Raw genomic sequence first — 21,864 nt, forward strand, 5'->3', positions numbered from 1 at the left:
AAGCCCCCCCCCCCCCCCCCCCCCCCCACCAAATAATTAACGCTAATTAACGCGGCTGAGCCTTGCTCTCCCTTCAGGAGAAAACCCTGAACGAACAAAACTCGACGGTTTCGGCTTCTTTCCCCTTTTTACTCTCCTTCTGAAGCATTTCCAAATATTTAATGGATCATTTTTTACCTCCTCCCCCACCCAAAAAAAACCACGACCCCCCCTTCAATCGATTGCTCCCATCGATACGCTCGGCGCTCGGCACGCCCGGCCTGCCGCGCATGCGCGCCGCGCGCTGTACGGCAGGCGGGACGCGGGCGACAAGATGGCGGCGCCCGGCGGCGGCATGGAAGCCGGGGAGGAGGCCGAGGGATTGGTTTTAGGGCGGCTGGAGGAGGAGGCGCTGAAGCGGCGGGAGCGGCTGAAGGCCCTGAGGCAGCGAACGCTCCAGGTCGGGCCGGGATGGGCGCTGCGAGGGCGGGGACAGCGTTCGGAGGGGGCCCGGAGGGGCTGGAGCGGGCCCGTGGAGAGGCAGAGGAGCCTGAGTTATCTGGGATGTGGTGGGGCGGGAGTTGGGGATTTTGGGGGTCCCAGAGGAACTGGAATGGGGCTGAGGGTGTCAGAAGATCCCAGACAGATCCTGAGTTTTTTGGGATGTGATGGGGCGGGATTTGAGGATTTTGGGTGTCCCTGAGGGGCTGGAATGGGGCTGGGCACATCAGAAGATCCCAGACGGATCCTGAGTTATTTGGGATGTGGTGGAACGGGATTTGAGGATTTGGGGGGAATAGGAATAGGGCTGGGGAAGTCAGAAGGTCCCACGTGGATCCTGAGTTATTTGGGATGTGATGGGGTGGGAGTTGGGGATTTTGGGGGTCCCAGAGGAACTGGAATGGGGCTGAGGGTGTCAGAAGATCCCAGACAGGTCCTGAGTTTTTTGGGATGTGGTGGGATGGGATTTGAGGATTTGGGGGGAATAGGAATAGGGCTGGGGAAGTCAGAAGGTCCCACGTGGATCCTGAGTTATTTGGGATATTTGGGATCCTCGGTTCTTTGGGATACAATGGGACAGAGGATTTCCCAGCCCTCACCCCCTCCATAGAATATTTGGGATGCTGCTCCCGGGGCAGGGCTGGAATTCCGGTTGGGGTTGAAATCCCTGTGGATGTGGCCCTTGGAACCCGGATCAGTGCTGGGAACGGTCGGCTCCATCTCCGAGTCTTCTCCAACCTCAAGAATCCCAGGATTCCATAACTTTTCCCGTCACCATAGGAGGCAAAATCATGGGAAAACCACTCCAACGATTCCCCTTCTTTTCCTTGAGTACGATCTCCCCGTTTCCCGCCAGGATTTTTCCACGGGAGGGTTAATTCCCAAAAAAAAAAAACCGGCAGAAAATTGCCGGGATCGGATTTTCCCGCTGCTCCTTAATCTCCCCTGCCATTCCCATCTCCATGGCAATGGACACAGAGATTTTTTTTTTTCCCCCGTAATTTCCTCTTTTCATCCCTCTCCGTTAAAAAAAGGATCAAAGGCTCCTTTGGATCCCAAACCTCATCCCGGGCTCCTTTCATCTCCCGCAATTCCAGCTGGATTTGCCCTTTTTGCCGGAGCTTTGGGATGGGATCCGTGGAAATGAGGAGTGACACGGAGCCCCTGCGGGATGAGCGGTGGAGACACGGGTGCCGTGCCGGCGTTCCCGCTGGGAATTCTCGGCTGCTTCTCCCGCTTATTTCCTGGAATGCTTTGTTGGGAAGGACCTTAGAGGTCGTCCCATTCCTAGGGCAGGGAATTCCAAGCAGCTCTTTGGTTTTTAACGGGGAATTCCCGGTTTTCCAAGGGTGGGAAGGAAAATGGCGGGAAAGGGAAATAAAATGGTGGGAAAGAAATTTTTCCAATTGGGTGGATCCAGCGTCATTCCAGAAGGAAGGATTTCCATCCTCCTGGAAGATTCTGGGGGAGCTCAGCCATTCCCAGCCCTCAGGGAAGAAATTTGGGAATTCTGTCGTGGTGTGGGAAAGATTTGGATTGAAATTTCTGCTTTATTAAAGCTGGCAGAATTCCCAAATCCTGGGTTTCTTTTGGGAAGTAGCTTTAGAGCTCATCCAGCTCATTGGGCAGGGAATTCCAATCAACTCCTATGGAAAAGTTTGGTTTTTAATGGAGAATTCCTGATTTTCCAAGGATTGGAAGCTGAGGGTGGAAAGAAAATGGCAGGAAAGGAAAATAAAATGGCAGGAAAGAAATTTTTCCAACTGGGTGGATCCAGTGTCATTCCAGAGGGAAGGAAGGATTTCCATCCTCCTGGAAGATTCTGGGAGTGTTCAGCCATTCCCAACCCTCAGAAAGAAATCTGGGAATTCTGTTGTGATGTGAGAAAGGTTCGTATTGAAATTCCTGCTTTATTAAAGCTGGCAGAATTCCCAAATCCTGGATTTCTTTTGGGAAGGAGCTTTAAAGCTCATCAATTCCATGAGCAGGGAATTCCAATCAACTCCTGTGGAAAAGTTTGGTTTTTAACGGAGAATTTCTGATTTTCCAAGGATGGGAAGCTGGGGGTGGAAAGAAAATGGTGGGAAAGGAAAATGGCAGGGAAAATAAAATGGTGGGAAAGGAATTTTTCCAATTGGGTGGATCCAGTGTCATTCCAGAGGGAAGGAAGGATTTCCATCCTCCTGGAAGATTCTGGGGGAGCTCAGCCATTCCCAGCCCTCAGGGAAGAATTTTGGGAATTCTGTTGTGATGTGGGGAAGATTTGGATTGGAATTACTGCATTGCTAAGACTGGGAGAATCCCCAAATCCTGGATTTCTTTTGGGAAGTAGCTTTAAAGCTCATCCAGCTCGTTGGGCAGGAAATTCCAATCAACTCCTATGGAAAAGTTTGGTTTTTAATGGAGAATTCCTGGTTTTCCAAGGGTGGGAAGCTGAGGGTGGAAAGAAAATGGCGGGAAAGGAAAATGGCAGGAAAGGAAAATAAAATGGCGGGAAAGGAATTTTTCCAATTGCATGGATCCAGTGTCATTGCAGAGGGAAGGAAGAATTTCCATCCTCCTGGAAGATTCAGTGTTCAGTCATTTCCAGCTCTCAGAAAGAAATCTGGGAATTCTGTTGTGATGTGGGGAAGATTTGGATTGGAATTACTGCATTGCTAAGACTGGGAGAATCCCCAAATCCTGGATTTCTTTTGGGAAGTAGCTTTAAAGCTCATCCAGCTCATTGGGCAGGAAATTCCAATCAACTCCTGTGGAAAAGTTTGGTTTTTAATGGAGAATTCCTGGTTTTCCAAGGATGGGAAGCTGAGGGTGGAAAGAAAATGGCGGGAAAGGAAAATAAAGTGGCAGGAAAGAAATTTTTCCAACTGGGTGGATCCAGCGTCATTCCAGAGGGAAGGAAGGATTTCCATCCTCCTGGAAGATTCTGGGGGAGCTCAGCCATTCCCAGCCCTCAGGGAAGAAATTTGGGAATTCTGTCTTGGTGTGAGAAAGGTTCGTATTGAAATTCCTGCTTTATTAAAGCTGGCAGAATTCCCAAATCCTGGGTTTCTTTTGGGAAGTAGCTTTAAAGCTCATCCAGCTCATTGGGCAGGGAATTCCAATCAACTCCTGTGGAAAAGTTTGGTTTTTAATGGAGAATTCCTGATTTTCCAAGGATTGGAAGCTGGGGGTGGAAAGAAAATGGCAGGAAAGGAAAATAAAATGGCAGGAATGAAATTTTTCCAACTGGGTGGATCCAGCGTCATTCCAGAGGGAAGGAAGGATTTCCATCCTCCTGGAAGATTCTGGGAGTGTTCAGCCATTCCCAGCCCTCAGAAAGAAATCTGGGAATTCTGTTGTGATGTGAGAAAGGTTCGTATTGAAATTCCTGCTTTATTAAAGCTGGCAGAATTCCCAAATCGTGGATTTCTTTTGGGAAGGAGCTTTAAAGCTCATCAATTCCATGAGCAGGGAATTCCAATTAACTCCTGTGGAAAAGTTTGGTTTTTAACGGAGAATTTCTGATTTTCCAAGGATGGGAAGCTGAGGGTGGGAAGGAAATGGCAGGAAAGGAAAATGGCAGGGAAAATAAAATGGTGGGAAAGGAATTTTTCCAATTGCATGGATCCAGTGTCATTCCAGAGGGAAGGAAGGATTTCCATCCTCCTGGAAGATTCTGGGGGAGCTCAGCCATTCCCAGCCCTCAGAAAGAAATCTGGGAATTCTGTTGTGATGTGAGAAAGGTTCGGATTGAAATTCCTGCTTTATTAAAGCTGGCAGAATTCCCAAATCCTGGGTTTCTTTTGGGAAGGAGCTTTAAAGCTCATCCAGTTCCATGGGCAGGGAATTCCAATCAACTCCTGTGGAAAAGTTTGGTTTTTAATGGAGAATTTCTGATTTTCCAAGGATTGGAAGCGGAGGGTGGAAAGAAAATGGCGGGAAAGGAAAATAAAATGGCGGGAAAGAAATTTTTCCAGTTGGGTGGATCCAGTGTCATTCCAGAGGGAAGGAAGAATTTCCATCCTCCTGGAAGATTCTGGGAGTGTTCAGCCATTCCCAACCCTCAGAAAGAAATCTGGGAATTCTGTTGTGATGTGAGAAAGGTTTGGATTGAAATTCCTGCATTTATTAAAGACTGGCAGAATTCCCAAATCCTGGGTTTCTTTTGGGAAGGAGCTTTAAAGCTCATCAATTCCATGAGCAGGGAACCCAGAACGTTCCAGGCCTGAAATCCATAGGGAAGCAAAGCTGAGGCTGGGATTCCGGCAGGAATTCCAGGTTTTAACGGGAATAAATGCTGGATATTTCAGGAGGAGCCACCCCAGGACGATCCCGAGCTGGTGAAAATTCCAGCAATTATTGTGGAGCAGCTCAAGGTCCTTGGGAAGCTTTTCCTGCTTTTATTTTTTGGGAGCTGTGAAAGGCTTTCCCTGGCTTTTATCCCTTTCCTTTATTCCTGGTTGGTTCCGTTCCCTTTGAGAGCTCATCCCTTTGTTTTCCAGCCCTAATTCCAGAAATCCAGGGAAAGCAAATGATCCCGAGCCTGAGATCTCTGGGAAACATTTCAAGGAAAAAAAAAAAAAAAAAAATCCTTGGAAGTCCAGGACTTCCTAAAAATTAGGGAGAAGCTGAAAGAAGGAAAATATCCCGGAAATATCCCAATTCTCCCTGTTTCTTGCATCCCTTATGTTAAGGAATTCCGCTTTTCCTGGAGTTTTTCTGTCGTTCCCATGTCTTGTGGATGGAATTTGGGCTTATTCCCACTGAAGACAATGGGAATGTTCGTGGAGAAACCTGGATTGGGTCTTGCCTGTGGAAAAATCCAGGGTTTTTTTTGGGATTTTCTCAGGGGTGGAGGCACCAAAAAACAGGGAAAAAGGGAATTTTTTTCTGTCTGCTCCCTCAGTTTCTGGATCAGATTCCCTCAGGGAAAAATCTCCAAAAAAATTTAGGTGGAAAAAAAAAAAAAATACAGGAGAGGAGAATAAATCAATGGAATGAGGAGATTCCTGCTTAGAAATTCCATGGAAAAATGGGAAGCTGCTTCAGCAGCCTCTTTTGTCTGCAGTGCTCGGATTCCCTCGGGAATCTGGCAGAGGCTGAGCTGTGGGAAAGCTTTTTGTGGGAATATATTCCAGGATTATCCAGAGAATTTAAGGGAAAATCTGGGAATTTAGGAATTCCTGCTTTGGGATCCCCACTTTTCCTTTCTTCCTGTAGAAAGTGGGGGATGAGAGATTTTTCCCGTAATTTAAGGATAAAATTCCTTGCTGGGACGATGCTTGGGATTTCCCGTCGGGCACATCCTGGTTTTCCAGCTTTTCCCTTTTTCCTTTTGCCCTTGCTGTGAAATTCTGGGATTGGATGGCTCCAAATTCCCCTCCGAGGGAATTTCCCAGGAAAATCCCCGGGAATTCCTCTCCTTTTAAGATCTGTGGGGGACGCTGCTGATATTCCCAAAGGTTCCCTCAGCAAAAATCCAGGCGGGATCGCTGTGGGAATTCCAGGCTCAGATTCCCTCTTCCATCCCAAAATTCCGAATCCAAGAACTCCACAGCTCCTTCTCGTCCTATTTGATCCCCAAATCCTCGAAAAGCCGGAGCCTTCCCGTGGTTTTGTGGGAATTAAGGGTCTCCCATTGCTCCTTCCCTCATCCCTGCGTTGTTCCTCGAGCCGGAAAAATTCCTTTTGGCAAATTCCCAAGCTTTTGTTCCCGGCTGGATTTGCTCCAGAGCCACATCCCTGCTCCTCCACACCTTCCCAGCGGGAGGAAGGGCCGGCACCGCTCCTTTCCACAGGCTTTTCCCACTTTTCCGCCCTTTCCCAAAAATCCGCGGCCCCGCAATTCCGTCCTCGCTTCTCCCGTTGTTTTTTGTGTTTGTTTTTTTTTTTTTTCCCATACTGGGATTTGTTTTTCCGGAGCAAAGCTCCTCGTGATCGCGCGCCGAAGGCTTGGGAAAAGTGTTGCTGTGGAAACGGAGCCCGGAGAAGTTTTTCCAGCCAGGATAAAACACCCGGAGGGCTCCGAAGGATCCGTTCCCTATCCAGGGTGGTTTTTTTTTGGGGTTTTTTTTTTGGGGAAGGCTCCCGGGGTTGGAGCACGGGAAATGTTTCACCTTGGAAAACATTCCTGGAGGTTCTTCCCAACAATTCCAGCCCGGGAACGTTGATTTGGAGATAGGAGGGGAACGGCTCAGGTGGGATCCCACGGATCCAGGGATGGGATCCTCAGGGCAGGAAGGGCCTGGAGCTGCTGGGGCAAATCCAGAGGAGATCCTGGAGCTGCTCCCGGGGCTGGAACCCCTCCGCTCTGGGAAAGCTGGGAATGTTCCCCTGGAGAGGAGAAGGCTCCAGGGAGAGCTCCGAGCCCCTGGCAGGGCCTGAAGGGGCTCCAGGAGAGCTGGAGAGGGACTGGGGACAAGGGCTGGAGGGACAGGACACAGGGAATGGCTCCCAGTGCCAGAGGGCAGGGATGGATGGGAGATTGGGAATTGGGATTCCTGGCTGGGCTGGAATTCCCAGAGCAGCTGTGGCTGCCCCGCAGTGGGATGAATGGGATGGGAAGGATTGGGGAATTGATTTCCATGGAATAATCAGCAGCTTGGTTGCTGTAGGGAATTCTGTCATTCCCACTTTTCCTGAGGGAAAGCAGGACGTGAATTCCCAATAAACGCTGCCTGGTTTTTCTCCCCTTTGGAAAACAAGGGTAACAAAGGAAGAACTTCCTCGTTTTCCACTTGGATGGAAGCTGAATCCAGGGATGGTCAGACCATTGGATAATCCCGAGGGTTAGGAATTTGTAGGAATTCTCGAGAGGGATTTAGGGTTTGGTGCTTCTGGGGCAGGGAAGAGTGGTTGGGAGAGATGGGAATTGGGAAGGAATTCCTGGCTGGAATTCCTAGGGTAGCTGTGGCTGCCCCTGGATCCCTGGAAGTGTCCAAGGAAAAGCTGGATCACCCTGGGACAGTGGGAGCTGTCCCTGCCCGTGGATTGGGATGATCCCTAGGATCCCTTCCCATCCAAGCCTTTTGTGCCTAGGAAGTGTTGGGAATTCCCCTCTGGGAATTCGGGAGTGCCGCAATCTCCTTCCTCCCACCTGTGCCCCGCTCCATAGGAATAAAAACTGGGATCAGTGGAGCTGAGCAGCGTTGGCTGTGTCCATCCCTGGGAAATCCAGAGCTGTGCTCGCCGTTTTTTCCTTTCCCGCCTTTTCCCCTTTCCCGCCTTTTTTTTCCCGCCATTTTTGTTTCCCTCTGTTTTTTCCCTGCTCCGTCTTCCCACCGTTTTTTCCTTTCCCACCCTTTTTCCTTTCCAACCTTTTGTCTTCCCGCCCTTTTTGTCTTTCCCGCCCTTTTTTTCCCGCCCTTTTTTCCTCGCTTTTTTTCCCCTTCCCGCCATTTTTCTTTCCCTCTGTTTTTTCCCTGCCATTTTCTTTTCCTGCCATTTTTCCCCCCACAGCTTCCCTGGAAAACTTTTCCCTTGATTTTCTAAGAATATCCCCAAGCATTTAAAAAACCTTTGGATTTAATGGGAAAGAAGCCAGAATGGGGAATTTTGGAGAAGCTTGGAATATCCCAAAATTCCAGCAGCCAGGGAAAAGCAGGAGTGGGAGCTGCCAGGGCTCCTTGGGAATATTTTTGCCAAGTATTTCCTTATCTTGGAAGCCTCTGGATAAGATTCCAGCAGGAGCGAGGGGGATGCAGGCTCTGGAGCATGAGGAGAGGAATGTGGGGAGGGATTTGGAATTCCATGGATTCAAGGGCAGCTAAACATTACCCAGCTCGGAGCTCCGGCAGAAAATTCCAGAGGGCTCTTCCCAGTTTTTATTGAATTGAAGGAGCAGGGAATTCCTGGGACTATCCCAAAGTCTTAACGGACTTAAACCCAGGGAATTAAACCAGAAATCGGGATTTTAGGGATGATTCTTATTGGTTTTCCCCGTGAAAAAAACTGGGAACGTTTTCCATGCCCTTGGAGCGGGAGCTGAACCGGAACAATTCCGGCCCCTGGCTCCCTTCCCTGTTTGTTGGGAATGTAATTTTTAACCCGGATTGTGGAGCGGAGCTTGGATGGAGGGGGATCCGGGGAATGAGTCAGCAGTTTGGGAAACATTCCTGGATAATTCCGGGATCCTGGAGAGGGATTTGGGATAAGGGGTAGGAGTGGATCCCAGTACCAGAGGGCAGCGAGAGGTGGGATATTGGGAAGGAATTCCCGGCTGGGATGGAATTCCCAGGGAATTCCCTGGCTGCCTCATCCCTGGAAGCGTCCAAGGCCAGCTTGGAGCAGCCTGGGATAATGGGAATTCCCTGCCTGTGGAATGGGATCATCCTTCCCATCCGAGGTTTTTGTGCCTTTGGGAAAAGTTGGGAATTCAGAGGGCTGAGATCTCCTCATTCCCAACGATTTTCCCATGGAAATAAAAGTCGGGATCAGTGGAGCCGAGCAGAGTTTGCCGTGTCCATCCCCGCTGCCATCCCTGGGAAATCCGGAGCTGCTCCTGCTTTTTTTGGGAAGTTGCTTTCCGTCCAGGATTCCAGAATTCCATGGCTGCTCATTCCCAGCTCCTCCTGGGCTCAATTCCATCCCTGTTCCTGCCCTGGATAATGGAGGGAAGCGGGAATTCCGCTGCTTTTCCCGGGATCTGGTGCTGCCAACGGAGCCTCTTTCACTTATTCCATAGAAACTGGATTTCGCTCCAGCCTTTTCCTGGAGCTGGAATTCCTTTGTCGTCCTGCTCCCTGTGGGAATTCCATGTTTTCCATCCCAAACCATAAATTCGGGAGGGCAAAAAAAAAGGGAAATCCCGCTCTTTGAATTCCCAGATTTTCATGGCTTCTCATCACTCGTTCCTAAATCCTTTCTTATCCCTTCTCTAATTCCCAAAAAATATCCCGATCCTGGAGGATTTTGGGGCTGTTTGTTCTCCCGGTTTTCCAGAGAAGCCAAAATCTGAGGGATTATCCCGGATTTTTTTTTTTTTTTTTCCCCCCCAGAACAAAGAGGGCGAAGAACCTGAATCCAAAGTTCCCAGAGAAGATGAGGAAGAGGAGCCAATCAAGCACAGGTGATTCCTTCTTCATTCCCGCTTTTCCCTCTGGAATGTGTTTCCCGGGGAGGATTTTTCCCTCGGCTCTCTAATAGGAAATTAAAATTAAATAGGAAAACGGGAATTTTCCGTAGGAATCCGGTGGAAATAATTCGGGATGAGGGGTGGAGGAAGAACCTGAGGCTGAGGCAGCAGGAAATGTTGGGAGCTTCCCTGAATTCCCAGCCATTCCTGCAGGGATTGCTGGTTTTCCGTGGATTTTTGTGGCTGTTTTCCCTGGAAATCCCAGCTGAGGCAGATCCGGCTGATTCCAAAGGCCGGGAAAAAAAAAAATCCCACCAGGTCTTTGTTTGGGATCACAAATTTGGGTGGAAAACGTGGAATGCGGCCCTGTTCCCGTGGATTTATCCCTTAAAAAATTTATCCCTCTGTGGGAGGAGTGAACCAGGGGAAAAAAAATGAGGAAAACCCTTTTTTTTTTTTTTTTTTTTTTTTTGGGGAGAAAGCAAATCCCGGCGGAGAAAATCCCACGCGGATTTGGGGCTGGAAGCTCCAAGTTTCTCGGTGGAGAGGGAACTTTTCCGTGCTTGGAATTTGCGCCGGGTGAAACCGGAGCTCGGCATCTCGGGAAGCTCCTGAATAATGAAAAGGATCGGGAGCTCTCGGATTCCGGAGCCGACGGAACCCGGCTTGGTTTTCCAACCCCTGCGGATCCAGGCCCGGCTGGAACGAGAGGGATTCATCCTCCAAATCCCCCCCCCCAAAAAATTCCCGGTTTGGGCTGATTTTATCCTGGGAATCGCTGCTGGGAATCGCCTGGAGGGATCTGTGGCGTTCCCGGTGTTTCATTCCCGGTGTTCAGCAGCGCCAGGGAATGAAATTTTTCCGTGGATTTTTTCCTTCATCCGTTGCCAGATCCAGACACAAAAATCCTTCCCCTGCCTCGGGGTGATTTCCTGGAAAATCCGAGGAAGTGGCAGGCGGAGTGGGGAAATTCCATCCCGGCTTTCTCCTCAAATTCGTGGAATTCTTTTGGGAATTCCTTGGGATCCTTTGGGAAAACTTCGCTTCCCGGTGGATTTTCCTGCTCTTCCACCTTTCCCATCTCAGCCTGTTTCGTTGGGATGCCGAGGGAATTTCCCAAGGCAAATTCCAGCAAAATCTGCTCCATGGGAATGTCTGAATCCCAAATTTTGCCTGGATAATTCCCAACTTTTGATTTCCTTCTGCTTTTCTTGTGGGATGTCCGCTTTTTCCCGTGGGAATTGCATCTGGAAGAGCCCATCCCTTGATTTCCTCTTGGATTTGGATTTCCCAAGGATCTCCCTGTGGAAAAGGGAATTGCTGGGCACTCCTGGCCTGGGGAAAAGGGGGAAAAATCTGCTGGAATTTCGGCTGGATTTGGGAAAGGAGGAATCCTGCTGGCTGGAATCTCCCTCCAAAGCGCTTCCAGGAGCTGGGCTGGCTTTTCCAGGCGGAAGGAATTCTGTGGGATAGGGAATGTGGTGGTTCAGGGAACGATCCCGTGGTTTGTTTGGAGCAAAATCCCGGGATTTTCTCTCCTGGCTGCTTCACTTCAGCTCCATCCCAGCCCATCCAGGTGTGGAATTCCAGGATGGATTGGCTTGGAAGCTCTCTGGGTCCCCAGGATTCTCCCCAGGCTCCATATTCCCGGCTAATTCCAGCCTTGGGAATGGCTGGAGAGGGAAAACTCCGGGAAGAAGGAGCTGGAGGTCCCTGCCAGGGCGTGGAGTTATCCAAGGATATTTTTTTCCTGCTTTTCCCTCTGGTTTTCAATGGATTTGGGGAATTCCCTCTCAACCATTTGGGATGTGGGGAAATGCCATCAAATTCCATCCCTGGAAGTGTCCAAGGCCGGGTTGGACAGGGCCTGGAGCAGCTTGGGATAGCGGGAATGTCCCTGCCCATGGAATGGGATCATCCCTAAATCCCTTCCCAGCAATCCATCCGGGAATTCTGGGATTCTCCGACCCCCTCCTCCACATTTTTCCCCTCCTGCTCGTTTTTCCAGGAGATTCCCACCCACACCCCCCCTGCTCCCCGTGGCATCCCAGGGCTGCCAGGAAAGCTGGAGCAGGGAAAAATTCCCAGGGGGAGGCATTCCATGGAGTCCTGGAATGGTTTGGGTGGGAAAGGACCTTCAGGAATGATCCCATTCCGTGGGCAGGGACGGCTCCCTCTATCCCAGGCTGCTCCCGTCCAGCCTGGCTTGGGACGCTTCCACAGGGATGGAGATTCCCAACTTTCCTGTTCCAGCGGCTGCAGGGAGGACAAAGCTCCCCTCGGCTCTGCTTTTTCCCAAGGCTTTTCCCATTTTTTTGGCCGCTTCCCGCTTTGTTCCCGCTCCGCTCCAACCTCCCCATCCCGTTTCTCCCCTCCTCGTTTTCCCGCGAATTCCCAGCCCGTCAAGCCCCGCTCTTCTCCCCAGGAATTCCAGCTCTGATCCCCTGATCCACGCTCTGGGAATTCTCTCTGGAACGGTGAAAAACTTTGGATTGGGAGCGTTTGGATTTCTGCGTGGAGCAGGAAGCGGAGCCGCTGCTCCGCCTTTCCCAGGAAAAGGGTGTGGGAGGATTTCGGCCTTTCCGCCTCCTTCCCGCGGGGTAAAAAACGCTGGATTTGGGAATCGGGGGCCTGCTGGAGCCTGGAATTCCCATCCCGCAGAGCCGAGCCTTGGAATTGGGCTCCTCGTGCCAACGGAGCTGGTCAGAAAACGGAGCTAAAAAATCCAAGGAAAAGCTTGGAGAGGGATGGGATTAAAAAAAAAAAAAAAAAATATTCCTCAGTTTTCCAGCTTTAGGAAAAAGGGAATGCGCAGCCAGCCCTGGGCTTGGACACGGAGTTATCCTTGGAAGTTCCAGCTCCTGGCTCGGGGGAGGAGCGGGGGTTGGGAAACCTGATCTCCCTCAGGAATTCCTCCCTCTGGAATGTCACCCGGCAGGTCCGCAGCGCTTTTGTTTGTTAATCCCTGCCTCCAAATCCCTCGGGATTCTGCTCCGGAGGTGGAGGGCAGGGGGTTGGGCTGGCCAGGAGAATCCAGGACGTGATTCCCTTCATTCCCTGGAAATCTCAGGGAAGGGGTTTAGGAGGAGGAAAAGAATGGGGGCGGGAAAAAAAAAAAATCCGGAGGAAATTCAGGAGGAGTTGATTTGATTGACGCTTCCCGGGATCTGCTCCCGCTTGGACACGGACATGGAGCATCCCAGGGGTCCCTTCCCATCGGGAATGTGCTCAGGAAATGGGAATGGGAGTGGGCAAAGCTGGGAACTGCCACATTTTGCTCCAATCTGGAAAACAGGGATTGAATCCCCCTGGAAGCTGGGAGCTCTGGGATCCGGGCTGGGAAAATTCCTTCCATCCCGAAGGTTCTGATCCATGTTTTGGGCCTCTGGAGCTGGAGGACGCTGTGGGTTTTCCCTCTGGATGGAGCTGATCCATCCCTAGGGAAGCTTCCCTTGATCCCAGACCTGTGGAGAGGCTGCGGATGATCCTGGAATTTCCCCGGGAGCCTCCAGGGGTGACGCCCTGCTCCTTCCAGCCCTTGGCTCCGCATTCCTTGGCTCTTCCCGGCGCTCCGCTTTTTTTCCAGGAATCATTCCTGGGGATTCACCCCTCACCGCCGGCGTTTTGGGAATGAATTTTTGGGTGCTCAGACTTCCTGGGGGAGAATTCCCGGGAACGGCAGCGGGTCCGGAGCACCTTTCTGCTCCCAATCCTCGCGCTGGCTCCGTGCTGGGATTGTGGATCTGATCCTGGGAATTCCTGAGGTTATCCCGCGGCCATCTCGGTGCTCCCAAGGTGCCTCCAGGGCTCCTTTGGGTTGAACCTCCAGGCTGGGAGTTGGGTTTGGATCCATCCCAACCCGGAGGAGCGGCAGGAAAACCTGGACGAGGCTTGTCCTCGTTCCAACGTCGGGATTCCCGGCGTGGCCGGGCTGGGAATGCTTTGGGAATATCCTCCAGCTCCAGCAGGATCCCGTGCTCCGCGTGGAATGTGGGGCTTGTCCCGCTTTCCTTTCATTTTTAATGGAGGTTGAAATTCCCGGTGTCCACCTGGTGCTTGGGAAAACCCTGTGGGAAGCGACGGGAATCCTGCTGGATCTGGGATCTTCTCCAGGAGCGCCTGGATGTCTCCCAGCCTTTGCTCCAGCAGGGAGCACATCCTGGAAAACCAACCGGCCTGGCCAGCTCGGTGGGAATTTTTTGGGATTCCTTCCTTCTGGAGCCACTCCGGGAGCAGGACGGGTTTGGACACGCTCGGGAGCTTGGGCAGGAGCAGATTTTCCAGGGAAGAGCTTTTCCTTCGGGGTGGATTCTCCTGGATCTCTGCCTGTTCCTCCTTCGGTGCCGTGGCTGGAGTAAATCCAGAGAATCCCATGGAGCTGCTCCCGTGGCTGGAGCCCCTCTGCTCTGGGAAAACTGGGAATGTTCAGCTGGAGAAGGGAAAGATCCAGGGAGAGCTCAGAGCCCCTTCCAAGGCTCCAGGAGAGCTGGAGAGGGACTGGGGACACGGGATGGACGGACAGGACACAGGGAATGGCTTCCCGCTGGAAAAAGAGGTATTTGGGTGGGATCTTGGGAAGGAATTCCTGGCTGGGAGGGTGGGGATGGAATTCCCAGGGAAGCTGTGGCTGCCCCTGGATCCCTGGAATCGTTCAAGGCCAGGCTGGACACTTGGATCACCCTGGGACAGTGGGAGGTGTCCCTGCCCATGGAATGTGGTGGGAATGGGATCACCCTTCAGATCCCTCCCAGCCCAGCCCGTTCCAGGATGATTCCATCACCTCCATAGATTTTCCCTGCTGTTCATGGAGGTTTCCTGCCTCATCCTCGGGGAGCTGGGAAGCTGCTCCTGAAGCAGCTCCCGGGTGACTTTTCGGGAATAACGACAGGAGCAAGGAGCCCGTGACACAGGACGAAATTCCCGTTCCGGCTTTTCGTGGCAGAGCCATTCCCGGTGCTCCTGCCACAAGGATTTTGGCAGGATTTTGGATTTTGGCAGGATTTGGCCAGCCGGGAGGCGTGGAAAAATCCATGGAATTGTTTGTTCCGTGAAACCCTCGGGGCTGGAACAGTGAGGCACAAGCCAGGCTCGGAGGGGCCTGGTTTCCATCGGGAACACTCCGGGCATTCCGCACATTCCCGGCGTGCCGGTGCCAAGGGCCTCGTCCCAAAAAAAGCTGGGATCCCTCCTGCTCCCTCAGCCAGGAGCTCCGGGCCTGAGGGAAACGTGGATTTGGGATATTCCCGACCCAAACCCCCGGCAGGGTGCATCGATTCCCTCTGGAATGCTGCACTCCCCAAATCCTCCCGATTCCTTTTTGGGAAAGGAATTCCTGGCTGGGAGGGTGGGCAGGGGCTGAGCTGGAATTCCCAGAGAAGCTGTGGCTGCCCCTGGATCTCTGGGAATGTCCAAGGGTGGGGTTTGGAGCACCCTGGGATCACGGAAGGTGTCCCAGCCCGTGGCCCGGATCCCAAGGGTCTCTTCCATTCTCGAATTCCATCATTCACCTCAGCGAGGTCCTGGAGCGCATCCCGGTGTTCCCAGCGCTCCCAGGGAACTCTGGCTCAGATCCTTGGCCGGGAGATTCCCGTTCCAGCAGGAGTGGGGTGGATCGGGAAGGGTTGGATTCTCCACCCGCTCTCCGCTCGGACTTCCAAGGTTGAATTTTCCATAAAAACCTGCTCCTCTGCTTCCCGACCTCCTCGGCTTCTCTCGGAGCGTTTATCCCGATTTTTCCCATACTCGGCGGTTGATGAACTTCGCCTCCTCCGTTATCCCTGGGGGCTGAGCTGTTCCATGGATCCCGCGGCCTCCGGAGCGTCCTGGAGGTGGGACGAGCTCCTGCCAGCTGGATTTTCCAGGATCGTGGCTTTTTTGGGAATTCCTCTTGAGGCTCACGGGGTTTGGCTCTGGTGAGGAATCACCCATGGGAATGAGGGTGTCCGATTATAGCCCAAATGGGAATACCGTGGAATTGTGGCTCAATCCCGACTCCGGAGCTTTCCCGGAGGAGATGAAAACGTGGAAAAACTCCCAGGTGATGTTTGGGTTCCTCATTCCCTCAGCTCCACCATCCATTCATTCCGGAGCTGGGATTTGCTCCCTGATTTTAGCACTTCCAGAAACACTTGGATAACTGCCTTGTATCCTAAATAATCCTTTTTTTTTTTTCCCCCATCTTTCCCTGAAGGAATTTTTTTCCCATGATTTTGGATCTTCCCTGGTGTTTCCATCCTGAGATTCCCAGATTTTAGACCCAAAAGATCGGAGCCAGGTGGGATTTGGGATCTTTTCCCGGGGAACAGGGACAGAACAGGAGGGAATGGCCTCAGGCTGTGCCAGGGAATGCTCAGCTGGATATTGGGAATATTCCTCATGGAATGGGGAATGGGAATCCCCATTCCTGGTGGGATTTGAAAGCCATCGATGTGGCACTTGGGGATGCGGATCCGTGGTGGCTTTGGCTGGATCAGTGGATTGGATGATCTCGGAGGCTTTTCCAGCCTCGACAATTCCATGATTTCCCGAATGCCATCCCTGACTTTTCTCACTGCTCTTCCCGCTTTTCCCAGGGAGATCAAGCTGCGGAATTACGATCCCGAGGATGAGGAGCTGAAGAAGAGGAAGCTGCCCCCGGCCAAACCGGCCTCAGGTGGGAAAAACCGGGAATGTGGGAAGGGAAGCGAGGGCTTGGGAAAGGTGGGAGATCCGCCGGGATGAGGGAGCCCGGAGGGGTTGGAATATCTGATCCCGTCGCCCTCACACCCAGCATTGCACAAGAGGGGTGGGAACACTAAATCCAAGGATTCGCCCTCGGAGGAGCCGCCCGGGAAGAGCCTCCCGGAAATTCCGGCCGGTTTTTGTTGGACTTACCTTGAAGGAAATCTCAGTCCGGATTCGAGGGCGTTTGGGGCAGGAATTTCCTCACCCCGGAACTTCCGTGAATCACCTGAGGGAGAAGTGGGGGAATTCCCTGGATCCTGAAATGTGGAGTTTTCCTGGCATAAATCCCTTGGAAAATGCCCTGAATAAAAAGGGAGGGCTGGGAATGGTTGGGAATGGCTGGGAATTCTGGCACTGCCCTTCCCTTGTGTTTTTGTAGGAGCTTAAAGCTTCCATGTGGAAGGAAAAATATGGAAAGGCTGGAGCGTGTCCAGGGAAGGGAACGGAGCTGAGGAATTCCTGAGGGAGCTGGGAATGTTATCCTGGAGGAAAGAGGCTCTGGAGGAACCTGGCTCTGCACAGTTCCCTGACGGGAGCCGGGCGGGAATCGGGATCTGCTCCCAGGGAACAGGGACGGGAAGAGAGGGAATAACCAGGTTGGATACTGGGAAAATCCCGGCTGTTCCACGATGGTGGAGCCCCATTCCTGGAGGGATTGAAATCCCCGTGGATGTGGCACATGGGCGCTGCTGGCCTTGGCAATGCTGGGAATGTTTGGATTCAATCCAGGAGGGATTTTCCAGCTGAAGTTGTCCTTGATTCCACGAGATCCATGTGCTGGAGTGGGATGTGCTCCCTGGTGCCGCGGCCCCTCCGTGGGTGGTTTTTTCCATGAGTGTTTTCCCATTATCCCGGATATCTCCAGACCTTTTCCCCATGGCCTGGGCTGGAGCTTGACTCCTCCAAAGTGTCCCAGGCCTGGAAGTGAGTCCGGGAGAGGAAAATTCCAGACCTTTGGATGTTGGGAAAAGAGGCCTTGATCCCAACCAGCTTCCAGCTGCCGGTGCTGTTTGTGGGATTTCCGTCATTCCCAGATCTTTTTTAGGAGTCTCCGGAAGGGTTTGGATGCCGAAGGGATGTTCTCACCTGCGGGCGCCGGGTTTTTGAGGAAAGCTGTGGGAATGGGGTTTTAGGGAAGCTTTTGGGAGCCGAGCCTGGAGCGCTGGTGGAATTCCCGGTTTTCCAACACTGATCCTGTTTCCCCATCTAGTGGAGGACACGGTGAAGGAGCAGCTGGAAGCGGCCAAGCCGGAGCCCATCATTGATGAGGTGGTAGGTAAAGCTGGAGCTGGAATTCTTGGGAAATCCGGAGCTGGAAATCAGGATCTGGGAAATCCGGATATGGGAATCCAGAGCTGGAAATCTGGATCTGGGAATCCAGATTGGGAGATCCAGAGCTGGAAATCAGGATCTGGGAAATCTGGAGCTGGAAGTCTGGTGGGAGTCTAAACGTGGGAATTAAGAGCCGGAAATCTGGATTGGGAAATCTGGAGCTGGAAATCCAGATTGGGAGATCCAGAGCTGGAAATCAGGATCTGGGAACTGGGAGCTGGGAATCTGGATTGAGAGATCCAGATATGGGAATCCAGAACTGGAAATCCGGAACCGGAAATCCAGATTGGGAGATCCAGAGCTGGAAATCAGGATCTGGGAATCCAGAGCTGGAAATCTGGATCTGGGAATCTGGAGCTGGGAAGTCCATATTGGGAAATCCAGATTGGGAAACTTGGAGCTGGAAATCCATATTGGGAATCCGGAGCTGGAAATCTGGATCTGAGAATCCGGAGCTGGAAATCCGGATCTGGAAATCCAGAGCTGGAAATCTGGATCTGGGAAGTCCATATTGGGAAATCCAGATTGGGAAACTTGGATCTGGAAATCCAGATCTGGGGATCCAGAGCTGGAAATTTGGATTGAGAGATCTGGATATGGGAATCCGGATATGGGAATCGGGATTGGGAAGTCCGGATTGGGAAATCCAGAGCTGGAACCCTGGACTGGGAGATCTGGAGCTGAAAAACCATATTGGGATTCCAGAGCTGGAAATCAGGATCTGAGAATCCAGAGCTGGATAACTGGATTGGGAAATACGGATTGGGAAGTCCAGATTGGGAAATCCAGAACTGGAACCCTGGATTGGGAGATCTGGAGCTGGAAATCCATATTGGGAATCTGGAGCTGGAAATCTGGATCTGGGAATCCGGAGCTGGAAATCTGGATCTGGGAATCCGGAGCTGCTCCGTGCCAGGTCCAGGCTGGAATGTTGCCTTTGGCTTTCACTGATGTCTCCTCTCCTTCCCTAGGATTTGGCAAACTTGGCTCCCAGGAAACCCGACTGGTGAGTGCCTGTGGAATGCTGCTCCCGGGAAAAGGGTGCAGGAATCAGCGGGGAGGGGTTCCAACACCTTGAGGCTGTGCTGGGAATATCCAGGAAAACCCGATTTGAGGGTTAAAAATGCCAGGAAAATCCCGTGGGAGGTTGGAATGAGCGGATCTTTAAGGGCCCTTCCAACCCCCAAGCATTCCGTGATTCCACGGAATCGGAAAACCCGCCTGGCTGTGGAGGCAGGCACAATTCCCTTTTCCTGCCGATTCTTTGGAATGCTTGTCACCGAGGGGTGGGTTGGGTTTGGAGTGGTGGCGCTCGGCAAAGGGAAGGAATTCCCACCGGGAAAGGCGGTGTCTGCCTGGCCACGGAATTGTCCCCGACCTTGTCACTCTCCTCCCAGGGATTTGAAGCGGGATGTGTCCAAGAAGCTGGAAAAGCTGGAGAAGAGGACGCAGAGAGCCATCGCGGAGCTGATCCGTGCGTTCCGGAGCCGTGGGAATGGGGTGGATCGTTCCAGAGGGATTCCGTGATCCATGCTGGGAGCTCTCACGGATTCCACGATCCGTGTGGGAAGATGTTGGTCCCATGGAGCTTCCCAAGGAAGGCTCCAGGAGCACCTGGGATGTGCCAAGGGAAGGGTTTCGGGGTCGCGCACCGGGTCACTCCCGATCCAGCCGTTCCATCCCTTCTCCATGGCTTTTCTCCCGGCAGGAGAACGCCTGAAAGGGCAGGAGGGGGAGCTGGCGTCGGCGGTGGGATCGGCAAAGCAGGAGGGAAGCGACTCCGACTGAGGAGAATCCATCGGGAACGGGCTCCGGATCTGCCTCGCGCCCACCCCGCGTCCCTCAGATCCCTTCCCAGTCTGGGACCGCTTTTCCCGAAATTCCCGAATCCTGCCGTGCCCGGAGGAGGGGCAGATCCAAGGAGCCTGGCCGGCTGCTGAGGAGCTTCCATGGAAAAGCTCCCTGGGATTGTGGGGGGTTGATGGGAGCAGGAAAGACTCCCCAAGTTAGCTGGAACTTCCTTGGAGCAAGGAAAAATGGGAAAACTCCGGGATGGGGCCGGAAAGGTCAATCCAGGCTCGTTGGGAAAGGAGGGAGATGCCAACAGCCCTTGGAAAAGCAGGATCATTTCCCAGGGATTGGTGCTCCTGTTCCTGTGCAGAGACTCCTTGAGGCTCTGAGTATTTGGGAATGTGCACGGCCAGCCGCGGAATTCCTGCGGGAATGTGGCTCGGGAACTGTTGGCTGCTCTGCATCCAGCAGTTTGTTTCACGTGGGATTTGCTTTGCTCCCGGAATTTCCCGACCCTCCAGGAGCTCCTCCTCTTGGGGTTTTTTATTGTTAACGGATCTTTTCCTAATAAAACAATTCCATGTGGAAAAAGTTGTCACTTGTTCTGCAGAGGAATGGGAAGAGGAGCAGTGGGATTGAATCCATGGAAGTTGGAGAAGGAGCAGTGGGTTTGAATCCATGGAAATTGCAGGAACAGTGGGATTGAATCTATGGAAGTTGGAGGAGGAGCAGTGGGATTGAATCCATGGAAGTTGCAGGAGAAGCAGTGGGATTGAACCCATGGAAGTTGCAGGAGAAGCAGTGGGATTGAACCCATGGAAGTTGCAGGAGAAGCAGTGGGATTGAATCCATGGAAGTTGAAGAAGGAGCAGTGGGATTGAATCCATGGAAGTTGCAGGAGAAGCAGTGGGATTGAATCCATGGAAGTTGCAGGAGAAGCAGTGGGATTGAACCCATGGAAGTTGGAGAAGGAGCAGTGGGATTGAATCCATGGAAGTTGGAGGAGGAGCAGTGGGATTGAACCCATGGAAGTTGCAGGAGAAGCAGTGGGATTGAATCCATGGAAGTTGGAGAAGGAGCAGTGGGATTAAGTCCATGGAAGTTGGAGGAGCAGTGGGATTGAGTCCATGGAAGTTGGAGGAGGAGCAGTGGGATTGAGTCCATGGAAGTTGGAGGAGGAGCAGTGGGATTGAGTCCATGGAAGTTGGAGGAGGAGCAGTGGGATTGAATCCATGGAAATTGCAGGAACGGTGGGATTGAATCTATGGAAGTTGGAGGAGGAGCAGTGGGATTGAATCCATGGAAGTTGGAGGAGGAGCAGTGGGATTGAATCCATGGAAATTGGAGGAATGGTGGGATTGAAGCTATGGAAATTGGAGGAGGAGCTGTGGGATTGAATCCATGGAAATTGGAGGTGGCTACAGCAGGTCCAGCACAATTCCTGGGATGGGCTGATCCCAGTTATTGTGTGATCCCGGTTCCCGGGGTGATCCCGACCCTGTGCCTCTGGAAAAGGTGAGCGGGTGGGATCTGCCAAGCTGATCCTGCGTTTTCCCTGGAAAACTTTATTGTGTCTCTGGGAGACCTTGCAGGATGGTGCCGGAACCCTCTGGATGTGATTCGGAAGAGTTTCATCCCGAGGGGAAACATCTGGTGCCAACACAAGATTCCAGCTGGGATAAGAAGAGCTGCTCCTGGTAATTCCCACATCCTGCTGCTTTTTTCCCGGTGGATCATTCCCAGGGCGATGGATCCTTGTCCCTGTGCCAGGATCTGCTGCTTCCCACTGCTCCATGCTCCTCCATGCGGATTTCCCAACTGCCAGAGCCCCATTCCTCCTTCCAGGGGATGCCTGGGAGCAAAGAGCAGCTGGAAAATTCCATGATTCCTCCTCCATTCCCAGCTTCCTTCCTTCCTTCCTTCTCCTTGGCTCTCCCTTTCCCGGTGTTTGAGGCCATTCCAGGTGCGTGGGGACAACAGGGACGGGGACATTCCATGGAGCAGCGGGAGAGCTGCCCCCAGCTGGGCCAGGCTCTGGATTCCCTCGGATTCCCTCTGGATACCCTCCAGATTCCCTCCGGATTCCCTCTAGATTTCTTCCGGATTCTCTGACTGGAAAACCCCTGGGCTGGGAGCCCGACCATCTCCCTATAGGGTGTGTTTGGTGTTTTTCCCCATTTTTCCTTGGATGGGAGACATCCAAGTGCCCCTCACCCTTGTGCTGGGGCAAAATATTTCTGGAAAATCCGTGGGAAGGTTCCATCAGGGGATGCTGCGTCTGCTCCATCCCTGGAAGTGTCCAAGACAGGTTGGACCGGGCTTGGAGCGGCCTGGGATAGTGGGAGGTGTCACTGCCCATGGAATTGGGATGGATGGGATGATCCTGAGGTTCCCTTGCAACCCAAATCGTTCTGGAATTCCCTGATTCCATGGAGCCGTGGAGTCTCTGGAATGCCCTGTAGATGTCAGCAGATCTCCATGCA

General features: G+C 52.4%; 2 protein-coding genes across 2 annotated transcripts; both read left to right on the forward strand.

The window, feature by feature from the left end:
- Window positions 1-300: 300 nt before the first annotated feature.
- On the forward strand, window positions 301-19,963 carry CCDC12 (coiled-coil domain containing 12). The gene is made up of 7 exons (XM_040091445.2): window positions 301-439; window positions 9,459-9,529; window positions 16,108-16,187; window positions 17,469-17,530; window positions 18,562-18,596; window positions 18,988-19,064; window positions 19,299-19,963. The coding sequence occupies exons 1-7, from the start codon at window positions 314-316 to the stop codon at window positions 19,376-19,378; spliced, it is 531 nt and encodes a 176-aa protein (XP_039947379.1). The 5' UTR covers window positions 301-313; the 3' UTR covers window positions 19,379-19,963.
- Window positions 10,070-14,864, forward strand: LOC131378462 (uncharacterized). The gene is made up of 2 exons (XM_058424255.1): window positions 10,070-12,237; window positions 12,319-14,864. The coding sequence occupies exon 1, from the start codon at window positions 11,012-11,014 to the stop codon at window positions 11,981-11,983; it is 972 nt and encodes a 323-aa protein (XP_058280238.1). The 5' UTR covers window positions 10,070-11,011; the 3' UTR covers window positions 11,984-12,237; window positions 12,319-14,864.
- Window positions 19,964-21,864: the final 1,901 nt, after the last annotated feature.

The sequence above is a fragment of the Hirundo rustica genome (genome assembly GCF_015227805.2).
Source record: "Hirundo rustica isolate bHirRus1 chromosome 1 unlocalized genomic scaffold, bHirRus1.pri.v3 SUPER_1_unloc_3, whole genome shotgun sequence".
Taxonomy (NCBI): Eukaryota; Metazoa; Chordata; class Aves; order Passeriformes; family Hirundinidae; genus Hirundo; species Hirundo rustica.

Excerpts from the sequence above, each read along its gene's own strand:
- LOC131378462 (XM_058424255.1), top strand. The coding sequence starts at position 11,012 with ATGTGGTGGTTCAGGGAACGATCCCGTGGTTTGTTTGGAGCAAAATCC.
- CCDC12 (XM_040091445.2), top strand. The coding sequence starts at position 314 with ATGGCGGCGCCCGGCGGCGGCATGGAAGCCGGGGAGGAGGCCGAGGGA. Across the intron at positions 9,530-16,107 it reads GAGGAGCCAATCAAGCACAG|GGAGATCAAGCTGCGGAATT; the intron begins GTGATTCCTTCT and ends CGCTTTTCCCAG. Across the intron at positions 19,065-19,298 it reads AGCCATCGCGGAGCTGATCC|GAGAACGCCTGAAAGGGCAG; the intron begins GTGCGTTCCGGA and ends TTCTCCCGGCAG.